The sequence below is a fragment of the Mastacembelus armatus genome, chromosome 24 (genome assembly GCF_900324485.2).
Source record: "Mastacembelus armatus chromosome 24, fMasArm1.2, whole genome shotgun sequence".
Taxonomy (NCBI): Eukaryota; Metazoa; Chordata; class Actinopteri; order Synbranchiformes; family Mastacembelidae; genus Mastacembelus; species Mastacembelus armatus.
Window position 1 is genome coordinate 9,714,015 of NC_046656.1, and position 14,661 is coordinate 9,728,675.

A 14,661-nucleotide genomic window follows, 5' to 3' on the forward strand; every position below is an offset into this window, starting at 1 on the left:
CTACTGAGCTACACAGACAACCATAGATGCACTGCTTCAAAGTCAACAGTCATCAAATGTCATCATGCCAACACTGATATGCTGAAGACAGCAAACAAAGTTGTTAAAATCAGCATGTAAGTGACGTTTTGTGCATGTTAGCTAATTTAGTTGTGATATACTCTTGAGTTTGATATTGAATATGAAAAAAGAACCGTAATAAATACAGGAAAGGTTCTGCATCAAAATCAATATCAAATGATAGATCTTAAACCAAACTATCCATCCCTCCATCATCTATACCCGCTTATTCCTATTTAGGGTCACAGGGATCTGCTGGAGCTTATCCCAGCTCTCTTTGGGTGAAAGGCAGGGGTTCACCCTGGACAGGTCACCAGTCCATCACAGGGCCACATAGAGACAAACAACCTCACACACTCACACTCACTCCTATGGGCAATTTAGAGTCACCAATCAACCTGACATACATGTTTTTGGACTGTGGGAGGAAACCAGAGTACCTGGAGAAAACCCACACAAGCACAGGGAGAACATGCAAACTCCACACAGAAAGGACCCTGATGGGTTTTAAACCAGGAGGCAACAGTATGTGATACATTAAAAATATGATCAAAATAATATGTGTTAGTAACTGTTTTTTGTAAGGATAATATTCTTGATTAAAAAATTTATTTGATTTTGTTTTGTTAAGAGTTTTCTTGTCTGGAACAGGTCTTGAAAACACGTTGATCAAAGAATGGTGCAAATGAGGCTTAATATTATAATAAAATAATAATATAATAAAATAAAATTTTGTTAATGGCTCAGAAAGTTATTTTCATTCAATATTCTGCCACAACAGCAAAGGAAGCAAATGATTTTAAACAGAGTTGTAGGTTGTTTATCTGGCCACATGAGGGTACCAGAGGGCCAATAATTACTTCACATTAAATGCAAAGTAGCATCTGCTAAATGAGAAACAAATAATGCAGAATGTTGTGTGCAGTACTTCATTTTATTTCACATTTAGGAACCCTGGTTTGTTCTTAGCCACAATTCTGCTTTTCAACTGCTGTGGGCAACTTCAGACGGATGTAAAGATCCACATTAGAGTTACAAAGGAACAAATAAAGCCCATTTACATTCACTCAGGGCACAAAGTATTCGTGTCACCCTAGAGTTACTCGTCAATAAATTTGAAAGCACTTGCAATCCATCACTAATTTGCTGCTTTTAAACTATGCCACACCAATCATCTCATAGTTTTTTTCCTGCAACAATCCTTTCCTATTTAAAATTCACAGCTTAAATGTCCTTCCAAAAACCCACATTCAGACACTGAAGGGTGGTTGTTAGCCAGGACATTTTGAGCTGCCCTGGCAAAGTACGACCCACGCTGCTGAAAGCCAAAATTCCCCAGCCGACTGTGGCTCTGAAGCCTCTGTGAGAGGTGATTTGCAGAGTGTGACTGTGAATGGTAGCCGTGAGAGAAGACAAAGTGAGAAAGCAGAGGAGGAGGAGCAGAATAGAGGAAGGAATGAGAGAGGTCTAAATCAATGCCATCCACTTCAGCTCAGTGCCAAGAAAGACAGATGCTCTCTCTGTCTGTTTGTGTATGTGTGCATCCCTGCACAGACACACATCAATCAGTAGTTATTTTTCTTTTGAGTCTATTTCTGCTTTGACCAATTTAATTCTAGATCAATGTAAGACAGAATGTAATACATGCTGTGTCAAATTCATTAGATTAAATGGGTATCAATCACAGTGTCAAACTTTCTTTTCTGTCCATTAAAAAGTATACTGCAGTTTAGCAGTTTTAAAGCAAAGAAATACAGTACTGTACGTGTGCACCTGTACCTAAAAGGTGATGGAACCTGTTGTAAAATCAGGATATATCTTATTTCATGTTCTTTATTATTCCATTTGTTTTAAGCTTTTGGATTACAGAAACTTATATGAGTTGAGGTGTCATGTGAGGACCTATCCCACATCTAAGCACTTTTCTAGACCTCATTCATTCTCAGTTTGGACAGTCTGCTGCCTTGGAGGTTACCCAGTATCATTAATACACACTGCAATAAAATGCTTTCTCGAATTAGCAACTCTCTGCATGCACATTCCAGAACCATAATAGCACTACCTCCCTGTTCAATAATGACACAGGTTTAATTTACTACCCCTGAAGCAGAAACTGTTAAATCAGAAACACTATCTCTTTAAGCTCAATTTCCATATGTACACATACAGCAAACCCAGCAAATCTACAAAAATAACTATAGTGCTTAGAGCATGAGCCTGCCCTCTTCCAAGAAAGATGAGAAAACAACCTGATCTCTGTACAGTGTACTGTGCCGTAATTTATGGAATGTCACACTTTAGTGTTTAACATGCACCAGAAACAGAAACAAGTTTTAAACACAGTCAAGTATATCAGCATTCTAATATGTGATCTCTATAATGTCTGTAAAAGATGACAGGATACATGTTTAATGGAGCAACTACAATCTTACCTGTGCCATCAGTGTTTAATATGATATCACTAAGTGGTAGAAACGACTGGTAGAGATCTGTTGCACGAACAAATCTGCATAGCCAGCATACCTGCATGCAGCCTTGGCTGACTAGAAACAGAAACAGTCTAACTCCCCACCTGTAACTCTTCATGAACCATGTGTGCCTGAAGTTTAAACACTGTCACCTTCTCAGTCTTTGCTGCTCCCAGCACCGGCCTTAGGTCCGGCCCCAGCTCCCTCAGCTTCCCAGGCTCTTGCAGCACCTCAGTCCTCCTATTAACCCCAATGTTTGCTGCCCTTTGGCCCCCCGCCATAATAAGCTGTTCTGCCCGGCAGCAGCTGCATCCAGGCCAGAGTGAATGCAAGTCCCACAACAACCACACACCAAAAGCTCCACTGACTTAAGTTGCTCCTCCCCTAGTGGCTGTGCTGTGCTATTACTGACCCACTGACATTTACAGTAGTGTTGTACCAGTTATCACCTTGCATATCATGCCCTTCATCACGTGCTCTCATTTTTACTGTGCCAGTCAATTCCTTTGTCTCACTATAATAAGCCACATAGTGACAACACTGTCTAACTTGTAGACATATGCAATGTGGAAATTTGCATTTAATTTACTGACTTAATGATGTTGTGGATTAATTACAATAAAGATGTGAACAAATCAACCAACTATTCTTTACACTAACATCTAGTAGTAATGCACCTTACAATTACAGGTGCAGTATTTCTTTTCCAATGCAATTGAGATATAGTTCAGTGCCGCTCTAATGTGTGTGACAGCAAAGAGATGTTCAGCTACCAAAAATATCACCAGAACTCTTCCCACCTACACTACCTACAGCGCTGTACATGTAATCCACAGCTCAAATACAAGAAGTTAAGACATGGACTCTGGAGGTTTTTTAGAAGTCATGTTGGGAAATGTTAGGAAACACAAAAATACAGTATAATAACTCAGAAAAGGTACTGCTTATCAAGACTGAACATCTGAAGATTATAACTTTGATCTAACCTCCAACTATTTACTAGAGAAAATTTCATTCTACACATACTGCATCTGATTCATATGAATGGGCCTCCTTCAACATGAACCAAAAAAACATACACAAATGTTAGTCCTAATACAAACCAGTGATGTTCACACCCTACATGCTGTACTCTCACTCGCCACATGGTTCCATTCCTGCAGCCACAGCAGCAGTCACACTAAACAATAATCTCTCTTCAGTTTATTCATTAGTACCAACATGATCCTTAATGTCATCTTCCTTCCTCTCTGATATTCATGAACGGTAATAAAACTGTTACTTTGAATGTGTAATCTCAATGCAAGCTTTTGTTTACCTACATTAATAACCACACTGAACAACCACTATGAAGGTCAGTCACTGAGTCCATACTGTCTACATGCCTTCAAATGTCTCCATTCCTTGCTGCCCTTATCTGGTTAATTTATGGAATTTGTGTGGATTGTGTGGAGTGACTAACATTAACTTTGAGATTAAAACTGATTTTAGTATGAAACTCCACTGTGACTCTAAGATGCACCAAAGTACATGCATGCAAATACATGAGTAATTAAAGCTAAAATATCAGCTTGTATAGAGTGGGTATTAAAAGAGAAATGTCCACCGTAAATCATGGTGTAGCTGTGTTATTCCCATGATCCCGCCAAGTTCCCTTGTTATCTTTGAAAGTGAACATCTCTCTTCTATACCCAGTGGAGGTTTAAGAGAAATCAGCTTTAAGTTGATCTGAGGAATCATGATATAGCAGTCCAACTGGGACAAAAATTAAAATTATTTTTAATTAGTAAATACATTGACATAAACATAAAAACAGATCAGCATTTCTCATTTAGACTTTTTACTCTTTCTACAGTATGCAAACACACCAATACACATATAGTAAGGTCTTACAATGTCCTTATTCAGTATATTACTTCCTTCCTGTTTCACCTGGCCAAGTCTGGAATATCTGCCACTGTCCTGACCTTGTGTGGTAAGGATATAAATTTTACTGCTGTGGTTTAACAGAATCCTATCATAACATTTCTGTTGATAATCACCTTGGCTCCATGGGACTGTCCAATTTGAGGGTGTCAAAGTCAAGGTGCAACATGAGACTGTCATGTCATTAATAACATCCATAGCAAAGTCTGCTAGTGCTAATGACTGCAACACGTTAACACACATAACTTTGTATCACACACCCACTCGTTGAATATGTACACTAACATTAAAAGGACAAGCGCAACATAAAAATGAAGACTTTTTCCTCAGAGGTTGTTATAGTGCACTTACTTATGCACCACCACCAGCACAGCATTGTATACTCAGTGTTAGACTGCAGAAGCATTAAAAGCACAATGTTTAAAACATGAAAATGCTGTTGGTATGGTGTTAGCCTATACTTCTGGATTAGCATGTGTGCTGAGGGCTGGCAGAGGGAGAGTGGGGAGAATAGAAATGCGAGCCAAAGCTTTAAGCAATACTAATGCTCAGCTGAGATGAGCAGCCTGACAACAAGGCTACAAGCCTTCTGAATAAACGATGAGCGCACAAGCCAGAGGGCAGAGGTAGTTATTTCAACATGACGATCGCACAAACCTCTCTAACCACTGTACGTGCACACACACACAAACACACACACACACAAGTACATACACAAACAGATGCATGAACAAGCAAACACACACCATGTCGACCTTTTACTGTACTCTGTCCCTTTGAACAAAAGGACAGCACTGGACAACAGCCAGGCTGGAGAGTGTTTCATCCATGTCCACCTGATGTGTGCACAAACACAGACACACACACACACACAGACAAACACACACACACAAGCACACACGCACACACACACACACACACACACACACACACACACACACTTAGATTGAGCTTGGGGAGTCTGCCAAGCAGAGGAAGCCTTGTGTCAATCAAGTGTCACAGCAACCATGGGAGAAGGATATCAGGCCATGGGTATGACACTATAAATAACCTAACCCACCTTGGGAGTCAGGGTCACATGCACACACACATCATTAGGTTAAGAAATGTCATTAAAAAGAATACACAAAGCATGAGTGAGCAGATGCAGATTTGTAAGCATTCTAGCAAACAACAGTGTTTCTTTCATTTGCTTCTTCAAACTAGCACACTCACACGCAACTCAGTGTTAGTTTGTATTCTTTGTGTGCACACTTCAACAGAGAGCAGTGCAAAATCCTTTGGTTTTGATATGGGAGTGAAGTGACCCGCCTTCTAATTAACATCAGACTGCTGTCCACAGTGGTACATCAGCTATTTTATTTATCTGAACGGCTTCAATTAGAACCAGATGGGTTGTTTTAGGTCATTTTGATCTAACCTAAAGATCATATACCTAAGTATTTGTGATCTGTACGTCAACCTGAGCCAAGAATAATTACAGTCAAATAGTTACTCTTTTCAGCAAAATGCTGGCCCTCCTTGTATATCTAAGCCTTCAGACTATTGTAGCCTGCTGAGATACATCACATTCTGTGGGACGATGGTCAGTTGTTTTTTCCCCTTAAGCTATCCTTATCGATTACAAACTATCTCCTAAAATTTGGCATTGACTCAAAAGTATATAGCAACCTTTGGTTACTGAAATGCATGCCAAATATTTTATTATCCTCTGTGATTATTAGTTCTTTTAAAGATGACAGATGGGGGCATGTCCTGCTAATACCAGTTAATTTATAACAATTGGCAAGCACCTTGAAACTGTCTTCAATGCTCAGAACCAGCTGGAAAAAACTGACAGCAAGGTAAAGTTGCTGTCACATGATCTACTAGAATATGTGCAGGATATTTTTTTTAGCTTATAGGCTGATTCTAAACACCTGTGTTGTTTGGTCTATTCATATTTGCTACAGTATGTGAGGATTTGGTGACAGTTTAGTGTTTTTCAGCAAGCAACTGATAGTGCATTCATATGAACAGCCTCTCTCTCATCTCACCAGCAAGCCACCATAGAAATGTTTCCAAATGAAGTATAAGACAAATTATCTATGAACCTATGTCAGAATCTTTCATTTTTTCCTGAAATGTCAGAGGCAGTGTTGTATTTATTAAGTCTGTCTCTCTCTCTACCACTGGAAGGTTTGATCTAGAATAAGCATCCAAACTGTTGATATCAGCTTTATGTCATTTGGATTGTTGATCCTTGGATAAAAGAAAATGTCAAAAAAGATGAGAGGAGACAAAGAAAGAGGAAGTTTTACTGAGCTAGGCCATAGTCTGGATTGGGTTAAATAAAGAAGTGAACTGAAGGGTTCTTCTAACACATGCAAACCCTTTATGACCTATTTTTTTTACAGAGTGTTAGTCTGCAACAGAGCAGAATCAACTGTCATGGCAACATGCACTTCACATCGCAGCACCCATTATCATCATTATGATTATTATGATTCTAATCATCATCATCAATGGTGCTCCATAGCAAAGGGAGAAACAAGGTAACATGCTGCTACAGTTCATCTTGTCTTTCCAAGGTAGGCTCATGCGAATGGGACAAAGAGGAGAGTGAATATGAGGTCTAAGAAAAGAATTGGCAGAGCAATGTAGTTATGTCATGTGTGCAGTCATTCCCAAGTGTTTCTCCCTGTTCCTGCTGATACACCACCTCCACCTGAATGCATGGCAGCAGGCAGCGGAGGAAAGATGTGGAAACAAAACAGCAGAGTTGTGACTGTGTAAGAGAGGCCAACAAAAAATGAAGGGGGTTAAAAACAGAAGGGAAGAGAAAGTCATACTTTGGGCAACGGCGTTTCGGATGACCGGACTTTCTTGGGAGATATCTGTGAAGAGAGCAAGAGAATTATTTTCTTGTTTCCGCCTCTTCAGAGATATCTCCTGTGGCATATTGTTCTGTTAGATGACTTTTGTGGATGTCTAATCACATATTTTCAAGTCAGCAGAAAGTCAGAAGTCCTCTGACACTAAATCTAAGATAGTATGATGATTAACGCTCAGAAAAGTGCATCTAGTCTCACTGCTTTAGCTGTATTAAAATGCACCCAAGTGCCACAGTGTTATACATCAACTTTCAACATCAAAGGGGCAGGTATTCATAAAGTTTTATTAAAGTCAACAAAAAGTATGTAAGTAGGTGCTGTAACACCTTAGATTTCAGAGCCCAAGATCAGTGGTTCTCTGAAAGGTCAGAGTTTGGGCCATACTTGAAGTATGATGGGAAGAGAAAAAAAAGTCATGTTTTAAACAGTGACCCTGTGAAAACTCATGAGGCCTAATACATCCTACCATATACAAGAGAATCCGTGCAATATAAAAATGATAATATGTTCTGCTTCATCCCAGAGAAAGATCCACAGAAATATTAAAAAGTAATATTATATATGTTTATATGACCAATTAGATTCAGTCTTTAATCAGCTGATCATATATGTTGATGTGAGACATTAAAAACCAAAGAACAACAACACATCAGAGGAGACACTCAGAAGGGTCAGAGACAAGAGACAATCACAGTCACAGAGAGGAGCAGTAAAGAAGAGAAATCACAAATGAAAAATAAAAACCAGTTTGTAATAAGATTACTGGTGACTGTCACATTAATCAAATGGAAAAATAATTCAGATTGATTAATTAGTGTCTTTGAAGATGCATTAAGCAATTTTTACTATACCTGCAGTGGACAGAAAGTCTATTTCTAAACTTATGGCGTATAGCAATGTTGGAAAATATTTCCTTGTTCACACATTGAGCTGACAGAGCAACAAGCCTGTTTACACTGAGGAGGTTGTATGTGCAGCTGAAGAATCACTGAACTTAAAGGGCTGTAATAATATTTTTGCTAAAGAAAATCAAGTAGTCACAAAATACTGGTATATTACGTTTTGTTTTATGTCCAAAACATGTCTGGTCAGGTAAGGATATTACTTGTTGTAACACTACAATTTATTGCTTCATTTATACATACTACATGTATGTTATTAATTCATTTAAAAGTTTATAGACTTGTTTTAATACTTTAATATCACAAAATTGCTTAATGCAGATTTAAAGCAAACATGATGTACAATGATGTGACTATTACTTTTATATATTTGGGAAGTCTGAATACTGCAAAATGGCCAGATGGCACTGAGAATTGTCTATCTTGCCACTAAGGAAAACAACAGAATTTAACAGGAGGTGAATGAAATGGTGAGAGACTGCAACACTAAAGTGAAAGACAGCCTATACAGAGCGAGAAGGCAAAGACAGAAAAGTAAAAGGAATATGTCTGGGATAGTGGAAGGAAGAAATAAGGATTGTTCAAATATGAGTTGATAGAGAGAAAGCAGGGTGGGTATGAAAGAAGAGGAGAAACAGAGGAGAAACAGAGGGATGAGAAGAGCAAGAGTGGTGAGGATCATTTGTCAGGGTTGATGCCCTCTGTCAATTCACACTTTACCTTCATTGGTGCCAGCTGAATGGGAGTGATGTAGGAGGGGTCCACCATAGGTTTGGGGCGGTTGGCAGTGTCTGCCAGGAGGCTCTGCCATTGCTGCGGCAGTCCGGTGAACTTCTGTTCCCGCGGGTCAAAGCCTGTGTGGACCCGGTGCTCAAAGTTAGACGGAGCAGAGATCTCCAGCCGCTTTTTCTTCTTCCCAAACATGCTGGAAAACCCTGGCAAACCTGGCAACCCAATGAGAAGAGCTTTGTATTAAATCTCTGAATGCGGCACTGATTGAATGACTTTTTGGAAAATAATTTCATAAATGAAACAACCTATATGCTGAATACTCTTACTGTACTCCGAGGGCAACACAAGTTCTTACTGTTCAGATTAGCTATAACTAACAGTTTTATAAGAATGTTGGGTGATGCTTTATATTGTGCTGCACTGCACTCATACAGTTACGTTGCTTTGCAGCAAACATGCTAAAAAAAAACAAGTGTCCACTCTGGTTATGTAACACACGTATCAGAAACTCGTTGATGCACTGAAATAAAGAGAAAAGGAAAAAAAAATGATGCCAAGTTAGGAATGTGGGGTTTTTATGTAAGGTTTTATAGTGGTTTACATAAATTAAACAGCTATGGTCACAAGCACATCATGCATGGTGCTGCACTGCTCCTGTCTGAGCTTTTAAGCCACTCTCAAGAGAAACTATCTAGAAATCCCATGTGTTGGTGGTTTGGACAGATGCATGATGTCCAGAAAATATCACAATGTTGTTGGTGTGGCTATGAATGGAGTCTATTGTGTCATTCTTTCTAGGAGGCATTGTCTTCAGCGAATGGCCCCCACGCACCATAACCCCACCCCATTCTCATTTTCTGTCTGCCACTCTGTTATGGCTTTTGCACAGAAAACATTTGCTGTGCCTGTTCATACCACTCATTCAGCCATTCATGTGTACTGAATATTTGCACAAAAGCAAGAAGCCTCCACTTAAAGTTTCAATGTGTAATATTTAGAGCAATCTCTTAGCAGAAATAGAACATAGCATCCATAAATATGTTGTCATTAATGTGTAATCATCAGAGAATGCCAACCACTGTATTTTCTTAATGTCACCATTAGCCTTAAATCTACCTACTGTAAGGGGCGAGTCTACATTCACAAACATAGTCATACTGCATTGCTGCATACTACCCTATATTGCTGTTATATCTGTTCCTGCAGGGTACAAATGCAGTTTACAGTGATGAAGGTAACAGAGCTACTATTCAAAATTCATTAGTAGGTGGTTATATGATGGTGTAATACTGTCTTATTAATGTCTCCGGTTTGCTTTTGTGCAGATAAACACACTTATGTTCTGGTATTTTTGATTGTGTGCAAGACACCATCTTTAAAATTGTATGGTAACACTTTATTCACATCCCCATGCACACACTGCTGCAACATGTGGAGAGGCACAGCAGATTTAAAAAAGGTCAAGTGATTATTAAGATTTGACAATCACTCATCATTTAATTGCAGTTTTAGTCTTCATAGCGGTGTGCATAATCTGTTTTAGTTGTGAAAATGGAAAGCTCTTTTGAGTTGTCATTGCCACGTGAACAGATCCTATGACAGAAGTCATCAAAGTTTTTTTAAATGTAATTTTAAACAGACTAGGCAAAAAATGCAATCATGGTAATCTCAATAATTTCCTTTGGTACCCTGCAGGAGAGCTAGACAGACTAAATTAGTGGCCTCAAACAGGAACGATGGAGAGATAGATTTATAGGAGAAAGGCTGGAGAATGGGTGAGGAAAAACATGAGAGCAGAAAGGTTAATGGTGGAAAGGTTAATGAAAGATCCAGAAAAGGAGAGATAGGGGAAGCCCGAAAAAAAGACAAAAATATAAAGACTAATGAAGTGAAAGCTGAGAAAGCTTAAGGCCTTTGTCATGAGTACAGAGCAGCACAATCATAGCACAACGCATTATGCAGCAAACTTTACAGAAGCTCAATATTGTATCAAAACGGTTAAGTCATGGACAAGAAACCTCGTCCCACAGGCATGTTTACACAACTACCTTCTAAAGTGCAGTCACTGTAAACCTTGGTTTACATGGCAATGACTCAAGGGTGTATAACATCAACTATGAGTAATAATGTTTTACTTTAATTATATTTAATTCATTAAAAAGAAAACACAGACAAGGTTTATGTATAAATCAAAGCCCATAATTTTATCACGATCTGATCTGAATTCATGCACAGAAAATATTAATATAATATTTTAACATTATAATTGTTGAGTTAGGTGTAAGTCACACGAATATCACAAGTGCAGATGTACGCACAAGAAGTTCCACAGCACCATGTCACATTCTATCCCTGATGGCATAAATGCAGAAACCTTTTATGTAACAATCATATCATCCCATTCACTGAACTGTATATTTAACAAAGTGGTAGAAACATGTAGCAGAAAGGTAGACCGAAACATATGACTGCTCTTTGTCCATCACATGGTCCAAAAAGACAAAAACACTAACAGACTTGCCACAGGTATTCCCTTATATAACCAGAAAAGACAAACACCTAACAAAGCTTGGCCCTCCTCTTTTCTGCAGTGTACTGAACTACAAATGTCAGCAACCCTGTGTGCTTAACCCTCAACAAATCAACCCTCAAACAAATCTCTTGATACTATTTTTGAAACAGGTACACAAACTGACTTCTGTAATGTAAAATGCAGACATTATGCTGATTAGAATTTGCAATCCCAAAATAAAGTAAAGACGAGCTGAGATGAATCTTAAAAACAGCTCCTGGGAGTGTAGCAGAAGGCAATGTTCAAAAATTTTGTAAATTGACTCTAAGGTTGCCTTCTGCAGTCACCATAGCAAAAACAGGCAGTGACTAAACCGGCTTGATCACAGCCATGCACTGAATCATCAGGTGACACATGCAATAGCTGAAGTGCTTGTTACCTTAGAGCAATGTACAAACAAAAACAAAAACACACCCCATAATGTTGGATCCAACTATGGATCAGATTTGAAGAGCGGTGGAAGTGATAATGAGGCTCAGTCTGTATCTGTGTGAATGACTGGTGTTCAGTGTTGTATAAATTTTGAGGACTTTGTGCTGTAGGTACACTCCAGTCAACCAATACAACAATAGTAGAACTGTAAAGAAAGGATGAAACAATGTTTTGTCTGCTGTAACAAGTTGCAAACATTAGCATGGACAGCTAACCACCTTACTACCCTTATCTCTAAAGGCCTCTGCCACGCTATTAAGTAAGAAATACTTTGTGAAGGTAAAGCTTAAAGTTAAAGCTTAAAGTTAGATAAATACCTCCACCCTGTGGGAGCCAAGTCAGGTTGTTCCTAGCAGAGTTTAACAGGTTAATAATATGAAAGACAAAATATTTTTGGATCGTCATCTTTCACCCTGTGGACTGTAAGAAGCCATAGTGAAGACAGAATCCCCTGACCTAGATGGTACAGTACATCTTGGAAATGAAATTATTAAAAGCAAGTAGGACTTAGGTGGTCTAGGCCAAGCTCAACTGCTAAGAGACACATGTACACACACACACACACACACACCACTGAATGCATGCAAGACAACAGATGGAGGTGCATGTTTATTAACTCACACACTCTAAACTTACTCTACCTTCTCTTTAAGCAGGTGCTTGAGTTGTAACGTGAAGGCCTTTGGGAAATGTGTCCATGCAGAGGCCAGAGGAACTACAGTACTTACTGCACAACTTCTCCTGGCTGCCACATAAGCACCTCTTGAGCTGTAATTTATGGGCAGATTGTGAGGCACTTTGTGATGTTTCAGTCTACTGCCTGCAAGGTTATTCTGCCGAAGAGTAACAATGTCATTCTGATGAGAAATTGCACCTGGTAATATATGGCAGAGATTATGAAACTCCATTATTTTAAGTACTCACTCCAGTGTGAGACTGGAGTGTATGTATTCAGTCATAAACCAAAACTCTAACAGATCTAGACCTCAGTGAAGCTTGAATAAGTAAAATGCATATTGTACTGCTATATGAATATGTGCCTTTTAAATATGTGAAACACACAACATATTTTGATGTTCCTGTCACATTCTGTGTGGTGTTACAGAAAGCATCATATAACCACATGGACATACATACAAACCATGGGTTTAACGTCCAACACAGACAAAATGGAAAGATGCCCAGCCACTTATAGATGTGTGAATACATACTGAAAACTAATTTAGACAAACAGAAGTTCATAGGAGCACAAATCCGCCACACACATAAAAATAAAATTACATAAACATACTTAAAGGAGCGACTAGTCCCAGGCCAGAGATCCTGACTCCCTGGCTGATTTGTCTCCAAACCATCTGTCACCATCTGAGCCTCCACAGGCATTTCCCCTTTCATACAACACCTCAACACACATATATTTTCACTGGAACCTGCCTCATGCTACAGCAAAACAGAGACTCAGTGCAAGTGTGTGTGTTAGTGTTTGTGTTGACTATGTCTTGTAATATGTACTGTGTCTATTTTTGGTTTTTAAGCGCATGTTAATTCTCTCAGGCAGCATGACAAATTCATTTGTTTTCCAAACACCACATTATTTTTGTATCCTTGTATTGTAATTTAGAAACATGATTTAGCATTGAGATGCAAATCATACATTGATGCACAAATATGCAAATTAATTTCATACATAATTTAAAATGAACATGAAAAGGACCCAAATTCTTTTTGATAAACAAGTTGAAGGAGGAGTAATGTCTTCTTTCTCATTTGCCGCTAGAGGGAATGGGAGACATTCCTAATTTAATTAAAATGTCAAATGTTTCAAAGCACAAATCCTCTTTGTTGAAGGTATCCCCAGCTTTACTTGGTTTGAGTGCCAGAAACTTTTTAAAAAATCAATAAATAAATAATGCAAAAACACATTTGTATCCTCATCAGTAGTGTCTTTGCCCTGTTATCCCACATCTCGTTTGACATGTATTTCACCTTCTATATGTAGATGTATTTGTAGAGTAGGAAACAACTTCAGCTAAAGAAGAGGCTTTTATCATTTGCATACTAATTGTATCACATTGAGGTTTGTAAAATCTCTCATTCAAATCATATTTAAATACTAAGGACAATTAATAACCTCCTGCATTTTAAATTATAGATATAATAAAGAATATAACTTTAAAATACTCACTTCAATCCATAAGCAAACTCATTAAATCACAACAGTTCTTACCTGGGAACAAACTGAGTTCTTTCAACCAATCAAAATGCTCTGAATAAGCCATGGCAAGAGAGTTCAGGACAATGAGCACTTCCTCATATGTGCTTCAATGTCAAATTGCACTTGTGAGAAATCCATTATTCACTTTCAACAAAACACTGAGTCCCCTGCCCAAACCACGATTGTTGTCCCTAAAGGTGTGAAATGACAAATCAGGTCAGATCCTGGACCCTCTGCAGCCCCTAGTGAGTTGCTACTGTACTACCACTGCTGCTACTAGCCTGCTGCTGCTATGACTCTCCCTGTCTGCACGCTCTGATAACTCCCAATGTGAGAAGCACAGTGCACAAAAAGTGCCTACGCTAGCAGCCTGGGCCAAGGCACGGCCAGACAGCTTAAGCCCAAACCCATCCCATTTCACTGTCATTGTTTGTCTAACTGGGTTTGACCAGCTACATCCCAAACTGAGCACCCTCTGACC

At 38.8% G+C, this 14,661-nt stretch overlaps 1 protein-coding gene across 7 annotated transcripts in view; it reads right to left on the bottom strand.

The window, feature by feature from the left end:
• The window catches only part of pak5 (p21 protein (Cdc42/Rac)-activated kinase 5), a 56,971-nt gene that overhangs the window by 20,613 nt on the left and 21,697 nt on the right, over positions 1–14,661 (bottom strand). The window contains exons 1-3 of one of the 7 annotated variants that reach the window (XM_026319074.1): positions 14,193–14,411; positions 8,950–9,173; positions 7,286–7,330 (exon numbers count right to left, since the gene is read on the bottom strand). In XM_026319074.1, coding sequence (XP_026174859.1) covers positions 7,286–7,330; positions 8,950–9,173; positions 14,193–14,244 — 321 coding nt within the window. In that variant the 5' untranslated portion in view covers positions 14,245–14,411. Of the gene's footprint in view, positions 1–2,632; positions 2,831–7,285; positions 7,331–8,949; positions 9,174–14,192; positions 14,412–14,661 lie in introns of those variants that run through there. The other 6 variants (XM_026319076.1, XM_026319077.1, XM_026319075.1 and 3 more) reach the window with 6 other exon arrangements.